The 16,337-nt window shown below is 37.8% G+C and overlaps 2 protein-coding genes across 2 annotated transcripts; both read left to right on the top strand.

Annotated features, from left to right (window-relative positions):
- Nucleotides 1–1,351: 1,351 nt before the first annotated feature.
- Nucleotides 1,352–2,349, top strand: LOC142098713 (hemoglobin subunit alpha-3-like). Its single transcript, XM_075181530.1, has 3 exons — nt 1,352–1,446; nt 1,774–1,978; nt 2,221–2,349. Exons 1-3 carry the CDS (start codon nt 1,352–1,354, stop codon nt 2,347–2,349), a joined length of 429 nt encoding a protein of 142 aa, XP_075037631.1.
- An 8,700-nt stretch (nt 2,350–11,049) lies between these two features.
- On the top strand, nt 11,050–12,210 carry LOC142098712 (hemoglobin subunit alpha-3-like). The gene is made up of 3 exons (XM_075181529.1): nt 11,050–11,173; nt 11,512–11,716; nt 11,978–12,210. Exons 1-3 carry the CDS (start codon nt 11,079–11,081, stop codon nt 12,104–12,106), a joined length of 429 nt encoding a protein of 142 aa, XP_075037630.1. The 5' UTR covers nt 11,050–11,078; the 3' UTR covers nt 12,107–12,210.
- Nucleotides 12,211–16,337: the final 4,127 nt, after the last annotated feature.

Genomic DNA, 16,337 nt, shown 5'->3' with positions numbered 1-16,337 from the left:
GGGAGGGGTTTCTGGACAACCAGAAACCCCCCCTGCGTGCAGTCCTGATGCAGGAGGCAATTTTGGCTCATAGCATTTAATGTTCAAGAAGGTGGTGGTAGTTACTGTTTTACCCTGAGAGTTAGTTTCTCTAACAACATACCTAAATAATAAGCAATGAGCGAAACTGGAATAGTTGTTGAGAATGAAGGGTTCTGAGGTAGAGACAATCCTAATAGAAAAATGTATTTCAGGCTATAAAAGTAAAATTTTAGAAGTCCAGTTAAGAGGAGGTTGCCAACTAAGCTTATATGATGAGAAAACAAAGTGAGGAGCCTATTGCTATTATGTCTATGACTATAATGTTGACATCATGTACTGAGCCAGATTTAGGGGGAAACATTATGAGTTCTAACATCAGAAGTTTTTTAATAAGTGTTCTAAATTAAAATTGGTGTTTCCCAATCACTAATGACTAGCATAGGGACTGTATTGCAGCCCACACAATATGCTATATATATATATGAGAATCGCTAACCTACCTCCACCTGCCCCCAATCTCTCTCAATCAGTAAGTTCAGTAAAGTATCGTATAAACCGGATATGCCATGAATCTATGTATAGCAATGTACTTTACTAGCTTTTGCACAAGTTTGAAAATAAAAATAAGAAAACTGTTTACCTATATGGCATTTTTACCCTTAAAAATGTTGTGATCTGGTAGACTGCCTTTTATCTCCTACTGGGAATACGTTAATGTTCATTGTTTATATGTGTGCAGAAATATATTGAACTGTTAAAAAGATGACACAATTATCCTTGTGTGTATATGTTTAATACACTAACAAGGTACACAAGATTTCATGGGAAGCACAAATTTTCCATACAACTAATGATATAATTTTAAAATGTTACAAAAAGAAATCCTCCTCCTAATTTACAAACTCCACAGACTATATGTATATCCATTGTGTTACGTTCTGACATGCCTTCTTATGTAGATAACCTTTCAAACAATTGTACATAGGCAGCGCTTTATCTAGAAGAGATAATCATAATTTTCCTTATAACTAATGATATTATGTTTTTAATATAAAAGATCTATGACTTCATAATCTAAAATCTATACAACATCTGCATATATGTTGTGCTACAATGTCATGTAGCTGACTTTTAATATAATTGTACATAGGCAGCACTTTTCTAGGAGAGATCATCACAGCACTTCTGCTTGGGTGTAACTCAAAACTGACCAATAGTGATAGAACCGTTTGCTGACCCTTTATCTATAAAATGTAAGTGACCAAGAACCAGGAAACAGATCAAACTCTTCAGGTCTTCATCTCAGGCTCAGTGATCACACACCAGAAAGATGACGTTCTCTGATGCTGAGAAAGCTGCAATTGTGGGCATTTGGGGCAAAGTCTCCAAAAATGTAAACGTTCTCGGTGCTGAAGCTTTGGAAAGGTATAAAAAAAAGACAACATGAAAACTTGTTTATATAACATAGATTATTATTTAATATAATGGCCAAATGCATAAAATCTGCTTTAGATATCATTTTTATTTTCATATTGTAGGTAAGAAATATACTAAAATTAAGATAAATTGTATTCTTCTGAAACCTATGTAATGTTTGACAGATAATGAAGAACAGAGGGAGATGTCAATTTTCTATGTTACTATCAGATATATACTATACAAGTGTTACCAATTTGTCTAATAATAATTTTGAGAATACTATTAGATGATAAATCTGTAATGTTTGTACTAAATGTTGACTTTTGATTTTAGGCTATTTCTGAGCTTCCCTCAGACCAAGACTTACTTCAGCCACTTTGATGTGAGCCACGGATCTGCTGATCTCCAGGCTCATGGAGGTAAGGTCCTTGCTGCCCTTGGAGATGCTGCTAAGCATCTGGACAACTTAGATGTAGCCCTGTCCAAGCTGAGTGACCTGCATGCATACAACCTGAGAGTGGACCCAGGAAACTTCAAGGTGAGACACAGGATTAATAAATGTTCTTACTTGTTTCACAATACAGTTACTCTAATATGAATGTATGCAAATACGTTTAAACATACTTTTATGATATTATTAAAGAATATTGTTTTATTTTTAGTAAACAATGTTCCTTAAAATAATTTGATAACACTCAGATATGATTGTGTATTGATGTGTTTTATTGAAGGCTGATATTTTAAATAAACAATAATGACTGACATAAATGTCTCTTGCAGCTGCTGTCTCACTGCATCCTGGTTGTTCTGGCTTCCCACTTCCCAGCTGAGTTTGATGCAACAGCCCATGCTGCCTGGGACAAGTTCATCGCTGCGGTCTCCAGTGTTCTTATCTCCAAATACAGATAAACCCAATTATTGCTCATAGTTTATATCTCATGTCCGAACAATATGTTGTAAGAAGACTCCAACCCTGTTAGAAGTTTAATAAAATATTTCATTTAAAAACTATACTTTGTGTTTTATATACATATTATTTACTGTTGCATTATATACTTGGCAGCACTTCTTAATAAGTAATGAAATGAAACATATTCATTTGCAGTCATTTTTGGGGAAATTATTGAGTCATTCAGCATTGTAGATGAGTATGAAAGAATTCAAAGGACAATTTTACTTCCCTTCATGTTTCTTGCACTGGGAGTGATCAGTCTAATTGTATACATTATCATGGGAATATATGGAGAAAATGTAACTATGAGACTAAGGTCCTTATCATTTAAGGTGCTTCTCCGGCAGGAAATTGGATTCTTGGATGATCATGCAAATGCAGTTGTGGTTTTACTTACCAGACATGCAACAGATGCATCTCAAGTTAACTGGATAACTTTGCAGAAAGATGTATATTACAAATCACCTATGTGGTATTGGATAAAACAAAGCAATGTAATTACTGTAAACCTGTTGTTTCCTGGGCTTGTAAATATACTATATACTGGGGGCTGTGCTCATCTAGGTTAAAGAGCTATGAGTTAGAAATGCAATAACACTATATTCACAGTGTTTCTGTAACCAGGCACGTTGGAAGGGGCAATGACCTTGACACCTCTACTCCATATTCACTACTATATTCCCTCCTTATAGTGCCTGTTAACCTGTGAATCCCACTAATGCTCACCTGAAAATAATATCTCTATTATAATTCAATACTAACACCTACATCATTTCCCCCTTCTGCCATTTCCTTCCTTTTCACCTTCCTTTCTCATTCTGTTATGACCCCATAGAGATAAAAAAGGAGTCATACTCAGAAATGTTGATATTCCAAATGATTACATACTCTGTACAGTGCTGGATAATCTGATTGGTGCTTTATAAACAATAATAATACTTCTTGACCTGACAAAATAAAGAATTATAAAACGTGATGACATAAAGTGAAACTAACATGTAATACAGCTCCACTGATAAGTATTTCTGAATACCTAAGAACAATTAAATGAGAAGCCAACAGATATCTGTTTCTGTTGAGTGCTACTATAGCTATTTATATTTTCACAATTTGCTTATTTAGGGTTAGTGAGTTATTTGCAGCTAAGAAATAGGTTCAATGTATCCAGTCAGAATGTCTCTGGGTCTTCTGGGACAAAACTGCCTAACTTCTCCAGTATACATACTTAAGATCTACATACAGTACAGAAAGATACAAATAAATGTAGGTAACTGTATTATAAAGTAAGAAAATATAATAAAAAATAATGGAATACTTGACAGTAAATTTGTTGTATCTACATAAATTAATTAGTAGACTCAAATTCTAGACATTAAACATGGAGAAGTAACAACATGCTCTCATCTTCATTGACCACAATTTAGAGCTATGTTGCAATATCCTATTTTCCTTATAAGGGTCAAGATTCCTTCATGAGATGACAACTGGATACCTTGTACAATTATGTAATTTCTCACTAATGTAGAAGGCTTGTCCCCGCTCTCTTCCTTTCTCTCATCCTTATCTGATCTATATTCAGATATTCAAACAAATGATCAAAAGGCAGAACAGGAGCCCAGGCCAACACTTAGCAATGAGCAACTAACAAAGGGGACACAAAAACACATGAAGTACACATACAAAAAGCAACAACATGCTGTAAACATCCGATGCAGCAAAGGAATAACTTTGCAACATTCAGTAAAGTGTGGTATATTTATTTGGTGTATTAGAATCACATTTATTTGGTAAACTGTAAATAATTATTTATAATTATTTATTTATATAGCGCCTTACAATAGGACTCAAATCACTTACATTTTTTACAGAGGGTGTGGAAGCCAACTTAGGCGTAGTCACTATTCCGTGCCCCATTGGAACTTCCAGTCCAAATTCCCTACCACACACACACACACACTAAGGTCCATTTTTGTTGGTAGCCAATTAACTTACCAATATGTTTGTGTGAGTATGGTGCATTGTGGGTACTGTTCAGCAAGACTATTGTGTGTGCGAATGAGACATTGACGTTAGCTACTGAAAGTGTATGTGGTACAAGGATAAGTGCAAGAGCACTCAAGTAATTTAGAAGATGATCTAGAATAATTGTATCACTTAATGAGAGTCAGGTATTCCATAGGTCATCTATTTCATATGGCATTATAACTATCTTATATCAGTCACATAAAGTCTGTTAAAGAGTTTATATCCTCCGTAGCAGGAAAATTTGAACCCTGTCGGAAATTTGCATTTGGTACCATTCTGTTGTCTGCAGTGAAGTAGTGGGGAGAGAGGGGCATTTGCAAATAAAAAACAAAGGTACTCGTACATATTTTGTTTTTGGGAGCTGCTCCTAGGAAAAACTCTATGCAACCTTTTTTTTAAGTTTGTGGGTAAAAATACCATTGTAGATTAAATAAAAACATAATTTAAAAGAACTCATGCCTACTGGCACTTTAAGACGATCCTCTTTGTTAATGACAAGTTTCACATTTTTCTCCTACAATCCTGTTAATCCATATATTTCCTAAATAAATCATGAAATGTGCTGATGTTGAAACAGTCTTTATTACTAGCCTCACTAATGTGTCTTTTAGTTTATTATTCTATTGGTAGAAATGCACCAATAAATGCTTTTCCCCCTTGTATTATCATCATCTTTTATTTATAAAGCATCAGCATATTACACACCACCAGGGCCGGACTGGCCATCTGGCACTTCTGGCAAATGCCAGAAGGGCCGATGGCCAGATGGGCCGGTCCGTGTGCCCGCCGAGCAGCAACACTCTGCGCGCTACTCGGCAGACGGAGAGTCAGTGACAGCCGTCTATGTGAGTAATCACATGGGACGGCATCACATGACAAGTGCCGTTCAATGTGATTACTGCATTGGCGGCTGTCACTGACTCCCCGCTGACCAGCGCGCAGGAAGGGGGTGCTGCTGCTCGGATGTAACAGGTAAGTGTCTGTGTGTGTGTAATAGTGTCTGTGTGGGTATAGGATGGGGGGCTGAATACGGTGGGATCAAGTCTGTGTGTGCTTGGCACAGGTTTGCTATGCCGATATGTGGCTGTATGTCATGACTATTGGACATTTTATATGTGGTAGACTGAAGGATCATATTGTGACATGGATGTGATGGTCCTCTGGTGGTCACTGAAGATGATGTTGGATGAAATAACATATGGGGGCTGCGCTGTGGAAAGCCTAAGACACCTGTAATTATATCAATTTAATTTGATTATGGTAACTGTGTTTCCTCATTCAGATGTAAGATAATGGACAAGATAGTCGTTTTGTCAAATTAAATTGATCACCTCAGTACTGAAGGTTCTCCCCCCCTTCTCTTTTTATATATACTTTTTATATGTCTTCAATATATATGATCCAATTAATTGTCTAATTGCCGGCTGGTGATGTTTTTTTCTATGTTTGTTTGGATTTTTATGATTGCCTCGTTCTGCAATAAGCACTGTACTGTTAGATATCTAAATCGCCAACGATTTCTCCTTTGATTCTTCAGAGAGTCCCCCAGTTATATTGATCTAATTACAGGTGTCTTAGGCTTTCCTGCTTGTTTGATATTGGTGGTCTCTATGCAATAGACCATGGGTTTTTACCCGTATTTAATCCTTGATGTTATATATCATATACAGATACACATCTAGATATTTCTCCAATCCAAAGTGTGCGCCATTAACCCCTTGTGGGACTTTTTGTGTGGGTATGCAGCACTGGAGGGCTCAACTGACTTTGGCACCTTTTTTGAAACATCTCTGGGACATTTTCTTTCATTTCCACTTTCCCTTTTTCCTATTTAGTTCATTTCTAAACCCCTTTTGTTTGGTTTCAATATAGAGAGTACAGATTGGTTCAGTCACACATTTATATATTCATTCACGTTTATTGCTATACTTTATTAGCATTTTTATTGTGATGAGCATTGAGATTAGATATTCTTTCCACTTTGTAGCGCTGTGGGTCACTATTGTTTATTGTTAGTGTATGACTAATAGTACAGTGTGTCTGTGGCTAATAGTACAGTTTGTCTGTGTGGTTAATAGAACAGTGTGCGTCTGTGTGCCTAACAGTACAGTGTGTCTGTGTGGCTAATAGTGTGTCTGTGTGTGGCTGGTGTTTTAAATGTAAATGTAGCGTGTGTTTGTGTGTGTGCGTGCGCTGTATTTTAATATAATATGTGAGGGAAGGGAGGATCTCAATATAGTGTGGGAGGTATGCTATTTAATGGTAGAGTGTAGGTGGGGGCTAATTATTTAAGGTGAGGTGAAGGAACATTTAATTTAATGCTGGGGTGGTTTAGGGCTATCAGTGAAATATGGGGCTGATTTTGGGGAGGAGGGCTATTTATTAAATGTGAATATGAACTATTTATTGTCGGGGATGGTTGTGGAAAATGGCTATATTAATTAAACTTTAATGCTATTTAATTTATTGCTGGAACTGTTTGGAGGGAGGGAAATATGTTTTGAGTAAATGGGTATACTGTTAATTTAATGTTGGGGCTGGTTGGAGGGAAATGGGCCTACTTATTAAATGTGAATGTTATTATTGTGGGGACTTGAGGGAGGCCTAATTTTAAAACGTGAGTGCTATTGTTTTAACACCGGGGCTGGTTGAAGTTTTATAAATCTCATGTACCCATTTTTTTTCAAAATAGGGCATTCAATATTCCAGGATCAAGACAAGAATGAACTGAACTAAAGAAACCAGCTGCTACAAGCGGTGAAAGTGACCAAGACAGGTAGGAGAGAGCAGGACAGTCTGCCAACTGTCCTGAATCTGGTGGGGCAGTCCTGAATTTGGGTGAATGTCTCCCTTAGTCAGGATTTGGTCCGACTGCAAGGACAGTTGGGAGGTATGTCCCGCTTCACAACATACTGCTTGTGAAGGCAAAGCTGTGTGCTTCTAACAGTAGTGCCTGTGTATTTGTCTAAAATGATAAATGTAATGTATTATTATAATGTATGTATCAATGCCCCATGTTGGCCACACCCACAACACAATAAGGTCACGCCCTGTTCGGCGGCACATATTTTTTCCCTACTGGAACTGAGCTGGGCCTGTGTACCTTAAATGCCAGGGCTGATTTTTAGTCCCAGTCCGGCCCTGCACACCACTGTAAACTGAGGAGATCATGACACAAAGAAATGACAATACAAGGACATCAAGCAGAAGGTAAATATGGCTCTATCTAAACAAGCATATAAGAGGTCTAAGGTTTGGGGTACATTTGATAGTTTGCTGTCCAGATTTGCTGTCACCAATGCCGGGAAACAGAAGGACCACACTTACCTGCACTGGAATGGAGGCCAGGTAAGTGTAATCTTCTTATCTTTGCCTCCTGGTCAGCTCCTGCTCTGCCCTCTGTGTAGCATCTCTTCATGGCCCTCTACACTGCTCCAGGGACGCTCTAGGGGCACTCTCCACAGTGCAACTTCATGGTTCTGTGCAATTGGTTAATATAGGCGCTGTGCTAGTTCCTTCTCCAGACAGCTTATAATTACAAGTATAGCGCTATTTCCCGGTTCTAGGCAGTTGATAATTACAGGCACTGTGATCGTCAATGGCTCTGGGATGTTGGTAATTACAGGTACTGTGTTAGTTCATGGCTTTATGAAATTTAGAATTATTGGTGAAGTGGTGTTTCACAGCTCAGGGCAGTTGGTAATCACAGGCACTATGTTAGTTCCAGGCAATGCCCAGTTGTCGACTACAGGCACCAGTTCTGTACAAATGTCCTTTTGCATATTCAGAAATTACATTTTGGTCAAATAAGTATCTTCTAAACTTACTATGTTATGTATCAGTTTCCAACTTAACTACCCACCTTGTCATCTACCTCTCCCCAGTTCTTCTTCGCCCTTCCTTGATTCAGCCTCCTTTCCCTGCTTCTCTCCCTCTCACCTTTGTGTCTCTCTGCCTGTCTACCCATTCCCTTAGATTGTGCGCTCCTTTGAGCAGGGCCATCTCTCCTCCTGTTTCCACCACTTTTAACTCTGCTCTCCTGCTACTCAGTCCTCCTCCTTGAGGACCTTCTGCCCTTCGACCCCTCTCGCTTTTCTCTACACCATCTCTTACCTGTCATCCGCGTCCTCCCTCTTGGGCTCAGACTACCAGCCTATGCAGATTAACCCTCTCCCCCATCCTCTCTACCAGTCTCTCAAGCTGTGCTTTGAGCTTCCTGAGTTACTGTGCTTATTGTTAATCGTACCGTGCAGTCTCACCTTGTACTGTGATATTGTTCGTCCTGTACGGCGCTACGGACACCTTGTGGCGCTCTCTAAATTTTTTTTATAATAATAATAATATCTATTTTGCATTGCACTTTGCTTTTTGTACTACACATACTTGACTGATTTTGACATTTTTGAAAACTATACCAAATAACCCTCTCATATGTAATCCCACTCAAAACTAGAGATGGGCGGGCTCAATTCCCCGAGAACCGAACCCACCCGAACTTCGGCTATCCGAGTACCGAGCCGTCCCTTCCCGCCAAATTGGATTTCAAATTGAGGCGAACGTCATCGTGACGTCGTCGGATCCCGGATCTCGCGAGTTTTGTTCAAATAGGGATCTAAATACAAATGATGGATTATCACTACAGCAAACCAGTGAAAATAGTGCTGACAATTCTCAATAAGCGCCCAGTGTCTTCTACACAAAAGAAAGAAACAGGGTAAGATTATTATGTTATAAATAATGTATTTATATGAGCTTAGTGGTCGCTATAGTGAACACATCACAGTAATTGATGTCAATAATGTTTTCCATAAAGTATACACCTTATAAGAAGCAATGGTGGAGTCTTTGCAAATGAGTAAAAGGAGGATATTACTTTAACTGTGCCTGTGTCTGATTATTTTCTCACAAGCATAGCAGATATGCTGGTGCCAGGAAAACAATATCTCCTTTAATGCCTCATATTTTAGTTGTCAATTGTATGTTTAGTGATATATTTGGCTTTATGATGATTCATACATTATTGTTATGGCATTGTGTATGGATTCCTAATATTTACTATGTGTCCAAAAACAAAACTGTTGTAATGCAGTGAATTTCATTCTTTATATAGTACTAAGGGGCATATTCAATTAGCCACGTTACTCAAAAAGTAACGCTGCGTTAAAAGTATTACCGGTATTATTCTAACCTGGATTTCAGCTCGCAGCTCCCTGACCTGCGAGCAGGAAGCCGGCGTTAAAGGTATCGTAATAACGGTAATAGTGCGCAAGCCGCGTTACTTTTAACAGTAACGCGGCCAATTGAATATGCCCCTAAAAGTCTAATGAGTCGCCTTAATATCATTTGTATACAAATTACACTGACATTAATCAAGAAATGTCAGAATTAAGAAAAAGTGGCAGGGTTACACTTATCAGCAACCAGCATAAATCAAACACACACTCACTCTTCTTGAATGATAAATAGCCCAAGATATGAGATGCTTTGCATACAATTAGCATGTTGAAATACAGGTTTCTATGATCTTTCTAGGAAAACATGTATTTTTCTTGTACAATTCCGCCATATGATGTAGGATTGCCAAACGTCAAAAATATTATTTTCTAAAAATGTTATTAAAAAAAAAAGTGCGTTTTTACTGTCGCAGTATCATGCTATGATATCATGAGGATGTTGATGACAATGATGTTGTTTGTGTAAGTCCTGTACCGGTGAGTTTGTGACACTGGTGTGTGGCAATGTTTTCGAGATGTGATATAAACTGCATGGTCTTTGTGTCGTTGCTCTGTCGCTTAGCATCCAGCCAGCTCGCTGCAGTATTTGGCTAAAAGTATATGAAAATAATATTGTGACCTGTGAGGTGGACAAAATTGAATGGAAATGACTGCAAATTAGTGTTAGTGAGCTTAATAATAATGTAGGTACAAAATAATACATAAATTATGTTATTTTAGTCCAAAAAAATTAAATTTTTAAACAAATTGCAAAACAAAACCAAACAAAACCAAAGCCAAAACCAAAACACGCAAGGGCGGTTTTGCAAAACTAAAACCAAAACCGAAACACGAAGGTAATCCAGATCCAAAACCAAAACCAAAACCAAAACACGGGGTCAGTGAGCATCTCTACTCAAAACTGACTTTCACAATGTCCCCCTCACTGTTGCCAGAGCTCAGTGAGGCCTACGGCCCCAATCTACACTGCAACTCCTACCAGTAATTAAAACGATTATTTTACACTGCTCAGCAAAAAGACACATATATACAAATTAAGTAAATTACTGAATTATACATTTTTGTGTGTATTTAATAAACTAACAAGATGCAATAGACTTCATGGGAAGCAACAATTGTCATTACAACTAATGATAAGTTTTTGAAATGCAAAACTATATGTATTGCTAATTTATAAATTCCACAGTACGTGTGTTACATCCTGACATGCATTCTCATGTAGCTGACCTGTAATATATTTGTCATATGCAGCACTTTTCTAGGAGAGATAATCACAGCACTTATGGTTGGGTGTAACTCAGAACTGACCAATAGTGATAGAACTGTTTGCTGACCCTTCTTCTATAAAATGTGAGTGACCAAGAACCAGGAAACAGATCAAACTCTTCAAGTCTTCATCTCAGGCTCAGTGACCACACACCAGAAAGATGACTTTCTCTGATGCTGAGAAGGCTGCAATTGTGGGCATTTGGGGCAAAGTCTCCGGAAATGTAAACGCTCTCGGTGCTGAAGCTTTGGAAAGGTAAAAAAAAAAGACAACCTGAAAACCTATTTTTTATATAACATAGATTATTATTTAGTATAATGGACAAATTAATAAAACTGCTTTAGATATTATTTTTATTTTCATATTGTATGTAATAAATATACTAAAACTAAGAAATATTGTGTTCTTCTGCAACCTGTGTAATGTTTGATAGAAAATGAAGGACAGAGATAGATGCAACTTTATTTATTTACTGGCGGAGATATGCTATACAAGTATTACCAATTTCTTTGTAACACTCAATGTCCTTTTGAGCTAATTATAAGATGATAAATCTCTAATTTGTTTTACTAAATGTTGACTTTTGATTCTAGGCTATTTCTGAGCTTCCCTCAGACCAAGACTTACTTCAGCCACTTTGATGTGAGCCACGGATCTACTGATCTCCAGGCTCATGGAGGTAAGGTCCTTGCTGCCCTTGGAGATGCTGCTAAGCATCTGGACAACTTAGATGGAGCCCTGTCCAAGCTGAGTGACCTTCATGCATACAACCTGAGAGTGGACCCAGGAAACTTCAAGGTGAGACACAGGATTAATAAATGTTCTTACTTGTTTTACAATACAATTAAGACACAGGATTAATAAATGTTTTCAATTGTTTCACAATACAATTATTCTAATATGAATTCATTCAAATTGCTTTAAAAATATTTTTATGTCATTAGTAAATGTTTATTAAAAGAATTTGATAACATTCAGATATGATTGTGTATTGATGTGCTTTATTGAAGGCTGATATTTTAAGTAAATAATAATGACTGACATAAATGTCTCTTGCAGCTGCTGTCTCACTGCATCCTGGTTGTTCTGGCTTCCCACTTCCCAGCTGAGTTTGATGCAACAGCCCATGCTGCCTGTGACAAGTTCATCGCTGCTGTCTCTGGTGTTCTTACCTCCAAATACAGATAAACCCAGTCATTGCGCCTAATTTATATCTTTTGTCTGAACAATATGTTGTAAGAAGAGTCCAACCCTGTTACAAGTTTAATAAAATATTTCACTTAAAAACTATACTTGTGTTTTCTATATATATATTATTTTCTAAAACATTATATACTTGGCAGCTCTGCATAATAAGTACAATCTGAGTTGAAGCACATTCGTGGATAACCTTGTTTTTAAATTATTCTTCTAAATATGCATATTTCAAATCACCTACATGGTATTGGATAAAAGAAAGCAATGCAATATCTGTAAGCCTGTTTTCTCCTGGGCCTGTACATATAGTATATACTGGGTGTTGTGCTCATCTAGGTTAAGGAGCTATGAGCTATGAAAAGAACTGTGATGACACTATATTAACAGTGTTTCTGTAACCATGCACATTGGAAGGGGCAATGACCTTCACACCTCTACTCCATACTCAGTTTTTTGCCTCTGTATAGTGACTAGTAACCTGTGAATCCCACTCATTATTACCTGAAAATAATATCTCTATTATAGTTCAATACAAACACCTACATCATTTCCCTCTTGTCCCATACTTCCTCTTTACATTCCTTTCTGTTATTCTGTTATGACCCCATAGATATAATAAAAAGAGTCACACTCAGAAATGTTGATTTTCAGAATGTTTTTATCTAACCAAATTTATATGCACTAATTCTAACACTGGGAAAACATGGTCCACTGTAATTTTGGCTTCTGACTGCAAGTGTGTGTTTGGTATTGAATTTAGAATGAGAGCTCCAGGGTGGTCACTAATGTGATTGATTACATATGATAAGTATTTCTGAATACCTAAAAATAATTAAATGAGAATCCAACAGGTATCTGTTTCTGTCGGGTGCTAGTTAGTTATTTATATGTTTTCAATTTGCTTATTGAGGGATAGTGAGTTATTTGCAGCTAGGAAATGGGTTCAGTGTATCCAGTCAGAAGGTCTCTGGGTCTTTTGGAATAAAACTGCCTAACTTATCATAATCTACATTCCAAGATACATACGTAAGATTTACATACAGTACAGAATGTAAGAAAATATAATGGGAAATAATGTAATACTGTTATGCCTAAATAACATAATTAGTAGTCCCAAGCTCTAGACATTGAACATAGAGAAGGAACAGCTCACTCTCAGCTTCATTGTCCACAATATAGATCAGTTCCTTCATGAGATGACAACTGGATACCTTGTATAATTATGTAATTTCTCACCAATGGAGGAGGTTTGTCCTACTCCTGCAGAAAGGCTTATAATATATGAATAATAATAATGGCATATAAAACAACTGTTAGTAACCTAGGAGAGAAAATTGGAGCTCATTATGAGAAAGATGATACTGTTGGAGTATTTTCTCATGGGCTAATGCCAATGATAATGTTGTACAATGGCTGAGAATTCACTGAGATCTCACTCAGTGGCGCACACAGGGGGGGTTTCTGAGTCTCTAGAAACCCGCCCCCTGCGCTAAGTGGCCACTGTCCTATACAGCAGCCGCGACGCGACGTATTGTATACAGCACCACCGCAGACGCTTCTTAGACAGCGCCGCGGCTGCTGTATAGGACACTTTGTTTTTTTTTTGGGTCGGCGGGGAGAAACCCCCCCTCCGACAATACTCCGTGCACCCCTGTCACTGGTGACCAGATGGTTTTGTGGATGTGTGCTGGAAGAAGACTGTGCTCCCTATATAACATTCATTTTTAACATGTTTATAAAGATTCATTCTATCAATTTTATTGAAAACATCTGATACACTGTATCAATGATGTATATTGCACGAGGGACGATCCATTCAAAATGCACAGGATATAACAGACTATGATTGGCCACAGCGACTATATAAAGAATGATAGTAGGACAATAGATTCACTCCCTGATGAAGTCACTTGATGTGGCGAAGCATGTGGGGAATAATTGGAAAGAGACACACACCATACCACGCCCTCTGATGTCTTCTCCGCGGCTATACCACTTACTGCTATTAACAAACACAGACACTAAGGAGAGACCCGTGTCGGATGGGCAGGTGAAAAGAACCCTTTGAGGACTGTTTTTATTATCAAAATGTGAGTGAACTTTTGTTATTCTTTTAAATAATAAAAAGTGAAAAACGTACTGCACCACAAGTGGCTTCCATTTTATCTCCTCTCTTACATGCACATCATCCCATTGAGGAAGATCGAGGGAGAAGCAGAATACAGGTGTGAGCAATCACTGTTTTTCAGGTGTAATACCATATCAAACATGGATATCCATTGGACAGTGGGCATATCAACACAATATCTGGACAGTTTATCACATTCCTTTTATGTCACAAATCACCATTTGTGCCATATGGACACTAGTAACAACAATAACTAGTAATTGCAAATATCAAATGTTTTATACATTTTTAAACTGTTTTATTTATTAATTTATGTGGTATTGTATAAGATCTCTCTTTTATATTGTTTCCCTGTACACTATGGTGCTAGCTGTCCTTCATGGGCTTGCCACGCCCCCTCTAGTGGTTTGGTTACACCTCTCTAGTGGCTGGCCACATGCCCTCTGGTGGGCTTCTACCATTGTATTCCCCCTGTGGGCCCTTCAAACCCCAGTCCGACACTGATTGGAGGAATGTCCTCTCTTTTACCTTATTAGTGGTCTCTCAGACAAAGGTCCACACCTGTTCAGCCAAAAATTGCTGGTGATGGTGTGTTCTATACAAGTTTCTTGGTCCTATAACTTTCTTACCATCCTGTGGGTTCTAGCTTTGACATTGGCTATGGAAATCTGTGTCCAAAGCCAAGCTTGGCTTGGTTTTGGATATCGGTGACTTCTGGCTTGACTACTGGCTTTGGATATCTTTGACTATTACTTTGAATATCAATGATTTCTGAATTGTATTACTTGGTTTGGGTATGGACTACTCCTTCTGTGCAGCATGCTACAGATATTCTTACCTTCACTATACTGTGTGCATACTAGCAGTGTCTGGACTCATCTGTTTTACACTGAAGGACTTTGGGCCTGTCTCAAGAGTGACCGCTATCTTGTGTAGTACTGTGCATATTGAACCCTAATGGTTGGACTCAGCTGTTAAACAACAGACTCCATTATCACTGTCTTACTTGCATACCAGCTTACTGCACCATTCATCATCTGTGTCAAGTGTTTTATGCCACACTGCACCATTCACCATCTGTGTCAGTGACTTATCTATACCATGTTATTTACTATTTGTGCCAGTGGCCTTCCTTGGTTTACTATCCTGTCAGTAGCCTACAGCATTGTCATCATTGTGTCAGATTATATCATATTGCCTTGCCTGTTTTCATATCTACAAAGCTCGTAAATGGCTTTTGTGATTATCTGCATTGATTGTCTATACATATTGAACTACTTCAATAAATCTATTGTTTACTTCACAACTGCCTCATATCTCCTACTTGCAACAACCTAACATGAGTTTCCTGAACCCAATAGCGTAAGACAACAAGGAATGGTGAAAAGGATAATGATAAAGGTAGGAAGTAATAGTCGCATATAGATAAAAGCACTTTTTAAATTTTTAATGGTATTAATGAATGTAGCACTAATAGGCCACGTTGTTCTTTACTGCTATATAAATAACTTGCACTGTGCATTAATTGATTTAACACCTATCAATCCATTCAGATAGGAAGCGAAGATCCCCCACCTGCACCTCTTTAGGAAAGTAATGCATAACACAACAGATGTATCTTATTGCCTCTGCAATATCAGGTGAAATGATCGGGCTATGGACATGCAACACTATGGGTTTAGAGGTCTTACAAAAATAAGCATAAGTCTTTAGTGCATGGGGGTGATGGTGTAAAGACTTAATTGGATTTTAGTCATGTCCTTGAGAATTAGCATCATGCTCATCTAGACATTACAACCTCTCCATCTTTAGCCTTCAGGAAAATGTTTCGGAGGTTGGGTGTAAGTCTTATAATGGACCAATATACAGCTTAATTGGCTCTGGCATGTACCCTAGACCAGAGTGAGCTGGTAGGAATAGGGATAAATGCACTTAAGGCTGGTTTTCTTTTACTGGTTTTAAATTAATCATCATTGTCATAAATTGCTACTCTGTCTTTCAAAAAATCATGAATTCATTGTCCAAACTCTCTAAACTTCAAAAGAGTGGTTTACCGTCAATATCAAGGCAAATGTGGTGATATCAGATATATCA

Source organism: Mixophyes fleayi, chromosome 7 (genome assembly GCF_038048845.1).
Source record: "Mixophyes fleayi isolate aMixFle1 chromosome 7, aMixFle1.hap1, whole genome shotgun sequence".
Classification (NCBI taxonomy): domain Eukaryota; kingdom Metazoa; phylum Chordata; class Amphibia; order Anura; family Limnodynastidae; genus Mixophyes; species Mixophyes fleayi.
The sequence above is the reverse complement of the archived record's forward strand: the minus strand, read 5'-3'. Positions and strand labels throughout refer to the sequence as shown.